Genomic DNA, 14,948 nt, shown 5'->3' on the forward strand with positions numbered 1-14,948 from the left:
CCTGGCTCTCCCCTGAATGTCTTAGTGACTAGGATAAAGCAGTGTACTTAAGTCAACATGTAAGCATGTGCTACATCCCCTTCCTCTGATCTACCAGAACTGTTACTCTTAAGAAAGGCATTAGATTGGTTTTATGTGATACAGCCTTAGTGTAACCTTACTAGACTGACTGCTCCTTGATCCACCATTACTCACAAATAGAACAACCAATGATTTGTCCCAGGATATTTCTGGGTAGCTTGTTTAGGCTGGCTAATCTCCTCTGCACTGTCACTGTACTGAATACTAGGCAAAGAGTCTTTCTTTCCAGTCTTCTGACACTTCCCTGCTCTGCCATCCACCACAAAGACCTGATGAAGAACAGGGAGATTGTTTCAACCAGTCCTTTGAGTGGCCCAAGGCAAATCTCCTAAGCCTGAGCTATCTGAATACATACCCCAGTTGCGCCAGTCCCTCTGTGCTCTCTCTGCTGTGACCCCCAGTCAGTGGGTCATTCAGTCCCTGATGTCAGGCTGAAACTGTCCTCTCACACCCTGACCAAGCCTCATCTCTTCTCATGCTGGCAGGGTGCTGGCTATGCCCTGCCAGGGAGAGTCAGCACTGTAGGCTGGGGCAAGGGCAAGGGCAGGCAGTTGCACAAGAAAGGGCAGCACCACATCTGATGGGAGAGGCAGTCACTGGTCTCTGCCACCTGCACCCCATGGCAGGCCAGCAAAGCTGCACACAGGGCAGACACTGAACTGCCATGGTTTGGAGCCTGGCATTTAAAACAAACCTGCACAGATTGCAGGTCATTATAAAATGCCAAGGAATAAAGATCAAGGTTCAGGAGCTGCTGTCTCTGTACAGAAGGATTTGACACACAGCTGGAGGTTCTCAGTGGCCAAAACAACAAAAGTCCAAATGTGCAAATTCAAACCTAAGTGAGAAGTCATTTCTAGCAGTGAAATAATTAATTAATTAAGAGCAGAGAGGGGCAGCTTTATAAACTCTTTCAGATTCTCCTGTTGGACTCTGTGCCCCCAGTAGGTCTTTACACAAAGCCTAACAGATTAATCAACAAGCAAAATCTTTTGAGATGCTGTCAAAATAATTTTTTTGATTCACACATCCATGAAGCAGAAAAAGGCAAACTTGGTTCCTGTGTGCCTGAAGTTAATCTCAGTGGATCAGTTTTGTCAAAACGCTGTATTTCATAATCAGAAAGAGTAATAGCGTTAGTAATGATAAACTGGCCTGTGAGTCTCTCTGTAAAAAAACTATTTCTGTAAAGCCATTGACAAAAGGGGTTTAAATTTGAGTTTGTACTGAAACTAACTACTATGCTGATAAAGCCACCTCACCAGCAATCAGTAGATAGTGGATGTGAGTGAGCAGTAGGGTCCTGAGATTCCTGATGCCCATGTGAGGCTTGGAGGCCACTAGAGCATGCTATGATGTGATGGGGGCTGCATCAGTGTAGAAGTGAGGGCTCAGAGCCTGCAACAGCAAACCAAAGTCCTCCAGCCCAGCTTTATTCCCTAAAAACAGCTGCTACTGGAAAGAAATGCTGATGCACAAAGTGTCTGGTGGCAAGGGAGGAGAATGGGGAACAGTCTAATTGGCACAAAGTGAAGGCAGCATTAATTTTGGGACTCTGACCATCTATCTCATCGAGCACTGACATGCCACCAGCCCTTGTTCTAAAGCTGACTCTCCAGCAGTCCACATCAATCTCAAAGATTCAGCAGGGAATAAGAATGAGCCTTTTAAGTTTTGCAGCAGAAGAAAATGAACAGTTTTACAAGAAACAGCCACTTATGCTGCAAATACAATTCCAAGCCAAAAGCTTCTTTTTTTTTAAGAAAGCTTCTACCTGTTTTAGCCTACTCAAAGGTCCTTCTGGGTGATGGCAAAGAGACTCTTGCACATTCAGTGTCTTTAGATCCCTGCAATTGCTCTGGTCATGGTGCAGAGAGCTGGGAAAGACCTTTTCCCAGCCCTGCAGAGCTAGTGGTGGCCCCATAAGTATGGATAATTCCCCTAATTAAAGGGAGGAGCCAAGATTCAAATGCAGCAAGGGCATCTGTAGTCATGCTCACTGTCCTGACACCTCCAGGCAAAAGTATAAACAGATGAGATGCCTGCTGGCACCCCTGATTCATGCCCTACAGGGACAGGCAGGACTAAGTAAAAAATACCCAGGGAAATATTTGCAAATCTGAAAGGTTTAACAAGCTTCTTGTCTGCAAAATCATTCATGCTTTAGAGACAGAGTTTAGCTTTAGCTTCAAGTCCATGCTAAATGGGCAGCAAGTTTCTGCAAATTCCTCTGTGTACACTCACACACATGTGCCAGTGTTTCTTCACTGAGAAAGGATGGGCATCAAGACCAGCTGACAGAATAACCTTGGCACATTATCCTGTGAGACCAGAAAACTGGTCTTCAAGGCTTCGCATTCAAAGCAGTTGTACTAACAATAAAACATTTACATAAGCAGGAACAAGCACACTCTCTTCCTGAGCAGCAGCACAAACCATTAACTAACTTCCTGAAGGTTTGGGCTGTTTCAAGTTTTTCACATCTTGAAAGGTCAACAGTTTCATTAATGGGGGAAAGCCCTGGAGCATATGTCTGACCAGTATTCCCTGCAGAGTGTAAATGGCATTTATCTTGAGGCTATGAGTATTTACTACAGATGGTTATAAAAGGATCTTCCTCTTGCTGAACTAGTAAGGAAGAACACAGCCCACAAAAACATGAGAGGGAATGGCCTTGTACTGTTTACAGGCCTGTGGTAAAAACCCCTGTGATCCTTCTTTTCACACAGGACATACCACTGGGTCACAGGATTAGAAGGCAATTCAGGTTGAAAGAGACTCACAAAAATCTCTAACCTGCTGCTTAAAGAAGGGTCAACCCTGGAGACAGACGTGGTTGTTCAGGGCTCTGTCCAATCTGGTATTGAAGCCGCCCACAGACAGAGACAGCAAGCTATTTCACTACCTAACTGCCTTCAGAGCTAAAGTTTTTCCACATATCCAGCCCAAACCCCTCATTTCAACTCACTTCAGCTGTTGCGCCTCAGCATCACTTCATGTGCTGCTGTGAAGATCTTGGCTCAAGCTTCTCAATGACCTCCTTGGAGATACTGGCAGGCTGCTGGGCCCCTTCTCCAGGCTGAAAAAGCCCAGTTTGACCACACCATCACACCCATTACTTAGGGCAGCTATGGCCCACAGCCTGGGATCCAGCCAGGAGGACACTTGTGAGATGAGTAGTTGGCTTTTTTAACAGGTGTAACAATTCATGCATGAATTCTGCACACACAGAACTGGAGGAAATGCCAACACCATTTCCTTCCTTAATGAAAGTAAGTAAAAGATGACCAAGAGTAAATTTCAGGTATGACTCCCATTTTTACATGTTTCAATTATTTTTTTTTATGCTTTAAATGTAAGTTTAAGACCTAAAGCAAATTCCCAAAAGCAAATGCTGCTGAATGCTGCAGGATTGAATTCCATCCCTTCAATTTTTCTGCCCTCTGCCCCTAAAATAATCTGACCAATATCTCCACATTTCCTGTACCTTAAATGGAAGTGTCCAGGTATTCAATTTGACCTCAAATTTTTTTTTATTTCCAAAGTGAGTCTCTCATCCCAGCTAGCCTTTTACTTCCTGTCAGGCTTTTACCACCTACAACACAAGTGTTCTCTTTTATGAATCTCTGTTTATGATCTTTCTGAAATAAAATGATCAGCAAGGAGAGCAGGAAACTAAGGAAATTAACCAGAACATGATGGAGAGCAGTAGTAGCAGTTACTATCCACTGCACCAGTGGTGGAATGTGCACACTTGGGTTATTTATGAAGAGGCACTGTGGTCCAAAGCAGATGCCCAGCTGCCAACAAACACATTTTATCATAATGACCCTGCTATTTACAGCTTTTATTAAATCCCTACCTCCTGGATTCATGGGGATTGAGAGATTTTTATATTCTAAAATGCCCCAATTTCCAAGTCAGTCTTAAGGGGCTCATATACATTTTGGACACATAGCATCAGCTTGAATAAGGAAAAGTGTTTTACAGAATATGCCAGGTATCTCTTGAAGATTGCAATTAGGTCCTGATTTTAAAATGACCTCCAGGCCACCTTCAAATTTTGCAGGCATGACTATGTGCAGATGCCAAGACAGAGCCTGCTTGCAAACAGGAGACCTTTAATGTTTTATTTTCTGGCTTCATGTCCTCTATTTTTCTGTTCTGGAGAATCATAGAACATCCTATTAATGCAGATTTTTTCCCCAGCATTAATGGAGCCTGCCCTTTGTGACGCACTGAGTTATTCACAAGAAGTGCACTCTGCTACAAAGTGGAATATATCCAGAACAGAAAAGGCTGTAAACAACTATTTATTCCACTTCCACTGCAGATCTAGAAGGTTCTGTTCAACAATAGCAACTAAGCTATGTCTCAGAGACACCCTGCTGCAGACAGCATGGTTAGTAGCTAACACAGAGGCCCAGTACTCCTTTCAGCATCAGCCCTGGCCAGCCTACTGCAATAGGAAGGCAGCTGTTGCTGGACCTGCTAGCCAGCCCAGTTTTGGACTGCTCCTGGTTGATGGTCACTCTTCTCAGAGTTTGGGACAGAAAGCGTAAAGCAGAATTAGATCCTATTAAACTAAGTTATATTCAGGATTACTGAATTAGATCCAAGGATAGCCACATGAGATACCCTAGGTGCAGTGCTGCCAAATCAAACAGACTTCTGCCTTATCAGTAGCTTCATATAGATCCCAGGTCCATGGATGCTGTGGACAACCTGTGAGTGGGATGGGAAGACCCCACAGCGCAAACTCTTGCCAAGACCACAACAGCTTCTATGCAACAGGTAAAGCTCTGAGAAAGAAGAGTGGCATGAGGCATCTCTAGAGATGAACTATCACTGCCAAAACTTGACCACGTAACTAGGAAATCCAAGTACACAGTCTTTATCCTCCATCTGTCCATGCTGCTCAGGATGTATCCCTGCCTGCAGATATCTCCATCCTTTTCCCCACAGTTAGGCACCAGGACACAGCTGGGGTACCCACAGCTCTCTGCCCTGCTTACCCCAGCACTCAATCAAAGCTGTGACTGCCAGCAGAACCCTTGCACACTCAGTGCCACTTGTGGAAAACAAGTCAGAGGATGTGACTGATGCACTGAATGCACTCACTGCCTTCATGCAGGCCCCTCATTTGGTGTATGGGAGACTGGGGACAGACAGACCCACAAAAGAAGGACCCAATCCTGACCCTGACTGTGAAGGAAGAGCATCAATATTCTGTAGGCTGTGGCATCCTGAGCTTTCCAGGGAGACCTTGTGACCCAGTGAAGAGATTTCTATTGCTCAGGAGAGACAAAAATTCACAGACTGAGACAGTGTATCAGTGAAATTATTTTCTTGCTATAACATAAAGGTTAAGCTACAATAAAGTAGCCAAGGCATCAGTTCACTGATGGGGATACATAAAGGCTATTCTTTTGCTAGAGTAACTCTGGCCAAACTGCACAGATTTTCCAGTTTATACCAGCTAAACATAAAGCTCATGGTAATAGAGCAATGTGTTCTTATAGTTTTCCACCAGTATTGATGGATAGCTACATGTCCTGGCTACTTGCCAAGCCCAAATTAACCATCTGAGCTACTGTTATACATGGTTAGAGGCAAAAATATAACTGCCATCATGGCAATATTAGGACTGGTCTATGATGTTCATTATCAAACTATTACTCTTAAAGACAGCCCCACACAGGGTGCAAAAATATTGATTTAATTTAACTGGAACAAAGTTCTATTGCCTGACCCTGTGCATATTACTATAGTAGATTTTTAAATATCAGTGTAAGTATATAACCACTTTATTCTCTTGTTTCTTTGCACCTTGAAAGTTTAGAATAAACACCCTGACATCAGCTTGTACAGGGAGGTTCTGATCTGGAACATTATCTCTCCATCCCCAGGGATGTACTGGGGATTTCATATGGAGGAAGTTCAGTGTTTTAGTCATACCATGTACAAGCTGCACACCTGCACTCACATGGTTAACAGGAGAACAGGGAGGGACTTGCATGCATTAGCAACACCTGCTTTGAGAAGGACTGAGAGATTAATGCCCAGGGATGTGTATGCCAAAGGCAGGAAAGTATAGAGAGGGTGGGTTCCTGCTGACAGCTCCCTGTTAGGCTTGGCCAGGATAGGGCTGGCCCATTCCCACGCTCAGCCCTAATCTCCTTTGACTTTCTCTCAGCTCGAATCAGAACAGTGTTGCTCCCAGCCTCTCACCTGGCCATCGATGGTGACTGCAGCAAACACCGTGGAGGAGTAAGGAGACCACGCAACATCCCCTACAGCAGTACCCAGGTCATAAACAAATATTGGAGTCCTATAAAAAAAGACACAGAGAGAAGAATTCATTTAAACACATGCCATTCTGGAAGTGTGACACTAAGCCATGAGTGCTTGGATGTTGCAGAAGTGGGAGATGGGGTATTTCTCTATGTCAGAAAACAGCCAGGGTCTGAGCCAAAGGCAAAGCGAAGCTGAGCATCAATACAAATGGGTCAGAATTTGACCTGCTGCAATGAGAAGAGAGGTAGCATCTTTCTTTCTTTCTTTCTGAAAGCATTTTGAAAACTTCTTCCCAACACACACAGTAAGATGGAGGCTCTCTGGTTAATATTAATAACCATATGGGAAAAAATTATCACCCTTCTCTGGACTTTTGACAACAACATTGAATATTACAGCAGTATTGGCAACAGGAAATATGTGACTCTGACTGATTTACAACAAAATCAATTTCCTGATTGAAACCAGACATTTCTTAACCACTAACCCTGAACTCCATTCCATATTTTAAAATGGTCCAATTTTTATTTCTTCTCTGGCTCTTTGGAGATTTCTGGCCCCTGAAGCTATAAGCCAGTACCTGACATTTCTCTGTGGCATTTCTCTGCCACAGTAGCTCCTGTCTAAAGGAAGCCAGATCTGAAGTGAAGCAGTCAGGCTCTGTGCTGAGCTATGCTGCTTGGCAAGTTCCTGGGGTGGCTGGTGTTATATCTTGTATCTCATACCTGAGGAGTACAAATCTGAGTACAAAAAATAAAAAAGCAATTAGCATTATCAACACCTGGGAAGGAAACTGAAACTGAGGTATGAGCAGAGTCAACATCTGCTGCTGGCATGTCAGGCTGGACCTCCTTGCCCACACCAGAACCCAGCAGGACCTACTTGATGGTGTGATCCCAGATCTTGACTGTCCAGTCAGAGCTGCAGGAAATGAAAACTTTCAAGTGGAAGGGATTCCAGCTGACTGAGTCCACAGCCATGTGATGGGCTTCAAACACATCCAGAAACTGGCTTGAATAACTTTTTGAACACTGCAATAGAAAGAATTATTCAACAATCAGAGCTAGACCTCCTGAAGCTTAAATTCATGTAGAAAGATGCCTCTGATTACTTGTATGGCCTCTCAGGATCTTTTGGGCTAGCTGTGAAGAGGTGGCTGGTACCCAGAGGTGCTACAGAAAATCAATAATTTAGCACATGCTGTTTCACCCTACTTGCAGGCAACATCCTGCTCCCCTCTGCAACACACAGAGATAGGAATTGAAGTTGTCTGGTTGGATTTAATCAGCCAGACCCCAGAGACCATTCTCAACTGTGGGAGCTACATTGCCTTCTTGCCAGCCCGGGCTCCTGCTGTGCTTCTCCTGTGTAAAAGGTTCACAAGAAAGGCAGGGGAGAAGATCCCTGTGCTGTTCAGGAGCACTGTGTGCTCCCAGCACTGTGTACTGCTCAGGAGCACAAACACTCACAGCTCTGTGTGCATTTGAAGCAGCACAGTTAAAACCTCCAGTAACAGTGCTGTCAGCACAGGAATGTCTTACCAGTCCCTTTGACTCTAAGGACTTTGGAAAGCTGCAGTAAGTTCTCCCCTGTCACCACCCTGGACATCATACGACTCTGCAGCTCATTCTGTTGTGCCACTTGAGACTTCCCAGAGCAGTGTGAGAGCCACAGGACTCAGGCATGTCCCTGACAGGCGAGAGAGGCGTGCTGAAGGGGAGCCAACAGCATCCTGTGAACTGGACAATGCCTACACAGATATGCAAGGGTCAGACCAGCAGCATCACAGCTGTTGATGCTGCTGAACTGAAAAATGAAGGATGTCTTCAAGAGCTGGAAAAGGAAAACAATTGGCACCCTTGGAAAAGTCACTTTGAGTATGAGCTTATGAAGCAGGGAGAAATTATAATCTAATTGCCTGCAAGGAGATTTGATCCAGACTCTGTCATTTCTGTGTACACAGAAATTTTAGGTTATCCTCCCCAAACCTCCTTCTCTCCAAGCACATTAGTGGTTTCCTTCACTAGCAACAAAGACTCAATCTCACATGAAATGTCCTTTTGCTTGTGTTCTCACACAAGCTGTATCCATACAGCAGCTTAGAGCTGGTTTCAGAATTTTCTGTTGGTTTGCCTCACTACTGTCACAGCAATGACTTTTCATTACTCCCTACTGAATGCAGCACCATATCATCTGCCCAAGTAGCAGGATTGCTGAAGTGTTACATGACATCAATTCTTGCAAACCGAAGATCTCACTAATCATAAGGCTTAACTGCTTATTACAAGTGACACTTACTGCCTGGGTACTGTTCACTGGTGCAGGTACTGAAATAAGGGTGCTAAACCATTCCCACAGTAGCAGCTCCTGCATTCCTGAGAGCCTTCTTGTGGTAGGAAATGGAAACAAGAAAGTGGCTCATGTCCCATTGAGATTTACCAACAGTGTCTATAGCTTATAATAGTAATAGTTATAGCTTATGTAGCTAATAAATATATACCTAATAGCTGTAGCTTATAGCTAATAGTTTGTTGCATACTCTGTGTTGCTGCCCCTCCATTTAATTGTGGGACAGAAATCTCCTTTAATGTCATGTTTCATAACATTACTTCATAATTCTTAATGTTCAGCCACCAGGAAAATCAGTACTTGGATTGTTTTGAAAGTCACTTTGCTGGAAACAGACAGAGCGGATCACAAGTAATTAACACAAGAGAGAAGCTGCTTTGTCCATCTGTCCTTTCAAGTGTGTGAATTGGAGGTCCTTAAAACCTGAGAACTTTGAAGAGTGAGATGTTAACCAGATTTGTCTGCCTCCAACAGAACTGTAATGCTCAGTGTCCTGTTTTCAAAGACTTGTGGGGACTAAGTCCTTGATCCACCATGATTCAGGATGTGCTGATCCACAGAACTGCCATTGCAATATCCATGACAGGAAGGGTATCTGCATTTTTTTTCTGTGAAATCAGCAGCAAAAAGATTTCTGTAGGGCAGACTCCCACCTGTGTCCCTTGTTAGAAATGAACCTTGTGTGCTTTAGCCTAAGGCATCCACTGTGCTCTGGCAGTCCTGCCTGCCCCACACCAATTAACCACAATCCTTATCATTATCTCTGAGTGTAAGACAGAGCTGCTTTCCTCCCAAGATGCATTTTGAAGAAACACCACAAACTTTACAAAAAGCTCAGAAAAGAAGTATGACTTCTATGAACGAAAACAGTTTCTGAAATAACTAGATCTGCTGGTAAAGTCTTTCCCTACTATTCAGTTCAAGAACCCTACAATTATTAGATATGTCAGTATGAAAACAAAACCACAGGAATATGTGACACCTAAGTCCTGACAGGAGAGCTTTGAAGAGGATGACTAGATTCGGAGAGAAGGAATTTGTGCAGCCTCTCTGATCTTCTAGAGCACTGCTCAAATTTGCTGAGAGTGTTTTTCTCCTACTTAAATGATGGTTGACGTGTTTGAATGGTAAACAGTATTTTTATGATGAGACAGAAATGCAAAATTACATCTATGGCAATACAGGAAAACAGTAAAAGATGACTCTTGACAAGGCTACAAAACATGGGGGAGGAATACTGGGAGAAAAGGAGAACTCTGAGGACACAGAACTTATGAATAATCTTCATTAACAGCACTTCAGTTTACGCTAGACGTTAGTCTGACACAAAACTCTCCCACATACCTGGTGAATGGGTGGTTATTACTGTCCTTATAAGGTAGAGGGTTTCTTCAGTTCACTAACAGGAACACTGAGAATCTACGCAACACAGAAATCCAAGAGCAACTTTTTTCAGAGAAGGTTTGTATCTGGCAACAGAAAGACAGTACTGCCCAACAGTGGCATTTCCAATCAGCTCAGGACATCAGGATGCTCTTCAGAAACCAGATACAAATGTACCCCATGTTGTGGTGGCCAGTCTGTCACCAGGTACACCAGAGGCTCTCCTGGTTTTAGGTCAGTGACTGCTCATGGAGATCTGTAACAGAAACGCTGAAATTTGCAGGAGGGCTCACCAGTAGAAGCCAAGGCACATGAACATATCAGGAGGAACAACAAGAAATGGTAAAAGAAAGAACCTGTGGTAATTGATGAAAAATACAGTCAGTCCAGGAACTAGACAACCAGACAGAACACAGACAGAAGCCCCAAAGATAAGGTGGTGAGAAGATGAGGAACAGAACTCAAACCATAAAATATCCAGAGAAGGAAAACAGCTTTGCCTAAGACAACAAAAGGCTAAACACTGGGGCAAATGATCTCTCTATTACCAAAGGGTCACTGGAAGTCAGAGCCTGTTCAGAAAATAATTTGTCATCTTCTTTTAGGGAAAACTCAAGAGATGTGATAAGAATTCAACAGCCACCATCCTTTGTCATCTGTAATAATAATAATAATAATAATCCTGTCCTGAACAGAAAGATATAAATGTTCTGGTACATAGTATAAGAGAATGACTATGAGTGAAATTAGTTTTGTTTAAAATTAGAATAACCTTTTCTTCTAGTCAGTCTTGTACTAGGTTTTATTATATTCATTTGTTACTCTCAAAAAAACTGCCTAACACTGAAAAAACCCAAAATCTTTCTTACAAGACTATATTCAAATTTCTTCACAATTTTTCTATTGAAGGCCTGTTTATTGGAAGTTATTCTGACTGAAGACTTAAAGTCACAATGTTCCAACATGAATCTCAGAGACCATACTTTTTGATGCCAAGCTGAACAGTTCCTAAACAGCAAGTAAGATATGCAAAAAAGCATTCAGAATTGCGTTACAGGATCATATTAATGCAGAAACAGTTTCTCCTCTACAAAAAAGGGCAATAGATAGGTCTGTGTGTAATTTAGATAATGATTTCTTGGCTTCAGAAACACTATTAACTAAGCCATTTTCAGAACTTCACAATAATTGTTCTGCAGATAGAGAATTAACATATTATCACGCTATTTGTGGGCATGCCTTCTCTCTTGGGAAATAAAAAAAAAATGTTCCCCTGGAATTCACTTTCCAATTTATTTAATAAATAATCTAAAATTTTGCCCATGGGGAGAGCAGCCCATGTTTGATCCCTGACTCAAACAGCATGTGAGGAGTCTGTCTGTCTCACTCAAGGTACAAGTGCAGCACAGAGATCTGAGCAGCTTGCTCCTGCTCAGTGCAGCCACAGGACCTGACAGCTGCTCAGGCTGCTGTGGGACTGTCACTGTTCCCCGTATCCAAGTGGAGCAAGGCTGCAGGAGGCAGTCCACGGGCGACTCCAGTATGGAGTTCAGATGTGCAGTGTTTCAGTGAAGTATGTGATGAAGGTGCATGGTATTCCTGGAGAAGTATCTTGAGCAGCAGCTGACCCCAAAGCTTTTGAAACTGCTTGTAGCAAGCTCTTGCGGGTTGCTAGGGGTGGAATCACTCTTCCCTATGTTTTTTGTAGATACTGTAGGAGCCTGCTCATGCTAAACACAAGATTTCTCTTCCCTGTGTTAACCCCTAAAGTGTGACTGAAGATAGGCTCTTCCTGCCCATGGTTTTATAGGGCTGTGTTGCATGATGTGAGAGTGGTCACTCTTAACTGAGGCTCACCAATGCAGGAATGTTGCTTAACCCTGACAATGAAAGGGATCCTATGTAACAGTATCTGTCCACATTTGTCCACACAACTGCTAAAATATCTGCATGGCTTTATGGCTTTATGGTTTTAGAACCATCCTAGTTCTAGTTTCACTGAAGATTATCTAAGGCAGGAACACCTACAGCTTTTTCAATGCTAAACTCTCTCCTGTCCAGTGCTCATCCATGAAGAGTTTCCTTTCCTGTATAATTCAGCCAGGACACCATCCTGAATATTTCTCCTCTCTCCCTATCTCACACTGGCATCCACTGCCACACTCACCTACGTCCATCACTCACCCAACCACAAAAAAAGTTAAAACCTGTGGTTCTTTACTGTCTTTTGATCAGGAATAAACACAACAGTACCCATCAATTTAGAGTACAATACCCGGGGTAACAACTCCTGTGGGTGACCAGACAACTCAGAACACATGCCCATGACTGAATGGATGTTTTCTTTCCTGAAAGCATCAGCAAAAAAAACCAAAAAAACAGCGCACCTACCCACTGCCCACTGCCAACAGCTCAGCTGCCCACTCCTCCCACCTCCCTTCTGCACCTATCTTGTCCAAAGCAAGTGAGCCCTACTCAGAAATCCTCTGCCTGGCAGAGGGAGAGATTTCAATCAGGATCATCCCTCTGCAAGGGATACATATTTGTTAAACACATCTTGCCTAAATGATTGATACTGATTTCAGGATATGATTTCCTTTGGGTCCCTCTTCTGTTTTTGGGTTCATCCTCTAGGGACAGCTGGATGCAACTGCTCTGCATGTCAGCCTCCTGATTGTCCACCCCTCACAACGAAGGGCTGTGGTGAGAGATTTAACAGAGCCCCAGAGCCAGCTCAGAAATAACAGTTGTATTAGGAAGGCGCTACTGGCTTTCTTTTCAAGGCTAAATACAGCAGAACTCAAAACCTCCTATTTTTAACTCAATTTCTCAAGAAATCATGATGCCTGTGTCCTTCTGTGTGCTCATCTCTTTTCACAAACAACTTTTGCCCTTGCTGGCATTTTCAGCCAAAGCTGGCTGCGTGTGGGATGTGGTAACATTAAGGTCTTACACATTCTGTGAAGAGCAATGGCCAGAGAGTACAAAACATCTGGGCAATGCCCCCAGTGTGGGAAAGGGCAACCATAGAGTGGCTGCTGCATTCACCACATGGCTGGAGCTGGCTGGCTGACAGCTCCTGCCTGGCACTGGGAACCAAGGCACCTGGCTGCAGCAGGAAGGTAGCCAGCACTGTCTGCAGGAAACATGGGTTATAGTGTGGAGGTGGGATCACTGAGCTGGGAACAGCATGGGGTGATCAGGAGGAGGAAGGTTTGAGTATGTAGCAATGTACTGGAGAGAGGAGAGCAAGAAGAAAGTGGGACTGGGAAAAGGATCTAGAAAGATCTTAGATGTCTTTTCCAATCTAAATGATTCTATGTGATTGTGGAAGGGAAGGGCTGCAGGACACTAATCCACAGGAAATATGGCTTCATTAGCCTCCCTGCTCACAGGATAACAAGGCTAAAAAGGAAAAGAGCTGATATTTTTCCTGCCATTTCCCCATAGTCATGGGGACAGAGGATCAATGCCTTTTAACTTCTGCTCTGATCTTACTTAGCACTTCACTTGCACAGCTGCAATCTACAAAGCATTTTCTGGGATGCAGTTTGCATGAAAAACGTTTCTGCAAAATAGGGTCTTAATTGGGTCTGTGCAGAGTCTCCCTTTGACCCTCTGCAGTGCTGGTCTGGTCTCAGGCTCACCACAGGCATCCCAGGGCAGGACCAGGCTCTGAAGCTGTGCTTTGTTACCACCTGAGCAAACAGTTCAGATGATGAGCCTGAAAGACACACATGGGTCAGGGGATGTAAAACAAAGGATAAAGAAATAATTTTTACCTTATAGATCTTGCCCTCTTCAGTACCAACAAGAAACAAATATTCTATCTTTTTGTGGAAATCAAACGATGTCCCGCTGCCTGTTAACAAAAGAAAGGTCTGTCACACAGAGAATTGGTTCAGCTGGCCAAAACATGCTTCCTGCCTATGGTAAACACGCACTGCCTGTGTTTTCAGAAGTGATTTATTAGCCAGAAGCTCCCAAAAGAAATCAAAATCACCCTTTCCACTAAACTTTCCAAGCTGTGTGTGTCCCCAAGACCTGTAATTTGAGCAGCCACCCTAGAGACATGTAAAAGGGCACTGAAAGAACCAGAAGGAACTGGAAACTACTTTAGCCTAGGATTCATTTTGGTAGGAGTTGAAAATGCCTGATGCAAACATAAATATTGTAAGGATCTGGCCACCTCCTGTTGGGGAAGAACAGATCTTTTCTGTTTGTTTAGTATCCACAGAAATGAAAGTGGTTTCCTATGCATAAAAGAGCCCAGTGAGAAAATACCCCATCATACCTTTCTGTGCTCTTTTTCCCCTTAATTCAAAATCCATTTAGCAGGCTCACTTCAGTAAAGCCAATAGAAAAGAATGTGATTTGGTTAGAAATCCTCTGCTAGGGACAGAAGGATCCTGTTAATGTCAAAAGCCCTGAATTGTGCAACATTGTGAACTATGTTTAAAACAGGTGTCAACCACAAACAGGATGTGAGTCATTGAGATTTTGTGGCTTCTGCTCCTGAGGCAGATGCATCATCATCCAAGAAAGCCAGTTCACATGTTGGTGAAAGAAAATTTCAGCAGGGTTCTTGAGCTGAAGATGGGATGTCTGTTGAGTGCCAGAGCTAGTTGAGGCTGTCCCTACCAGCAGGGACACCCACAGCAACCATCAGTCAAGAAATAGTAACAAACAGACAAGGCTCAGAAACACACAGTCACAGAAACTTTCTACACAGGTAGTTGTCTTAAGCATTATGTCTTTAACATTAACAAAATGTAGTTCTCAAAGGAATTGTTACAGTAATTTCAACTCTCTAATACTATCTGCATTTTTAACATTCA

The 14,948-nt window shown here is 43.5% G+C and overlaps 1 protein-coding gene across 1 annotated transcript in view; it reads right to left on the reverse strand.

Moving 5' to 3' along the window:
• DNAI1 (dynein axonemal intermediate chain 1) overlaps window positions 1-14,948 on the reverse strand; it is a 141,296-nt gene that overhangs the window by 35,805 nt on the left and 90,543 nt on the right. The window contains exons 16-18 of the mRNA XM_058826171.1: window positions 13,893-13,972; window positions 7,261-7,409; window positions 6,313-6,412 (exon numbers count right to left, since the gene is read on the reverse strand). Coding sequence (XP_058682154.1) covers window positions 6,313-6,412; window positions 7,261-7,409; window positions 13,893-13,972 — 329 coding nt within the window. The remainder of the gene's footprint in view (window positions 1-6,312; window positions 6,413-7,260; window positions 7,410-13,892; window positions 13,973-14,948) is intronic.

Source organism: Poecile atricapillus, chromosome Z (assembly GCF_030490865.1).
Source record: "Poecile atricapillus isolate bPoeAtr1 chromosome Z, bPoeAtr1.hap1, whole genome shotgun sequence".
In the NCBI taxonomy this organism is placed as follows: Eukaryota; Metazoa; Chordata; class Aves; order Passeriformes; family Paridae; genus Poecile; species Poecile atricapillus.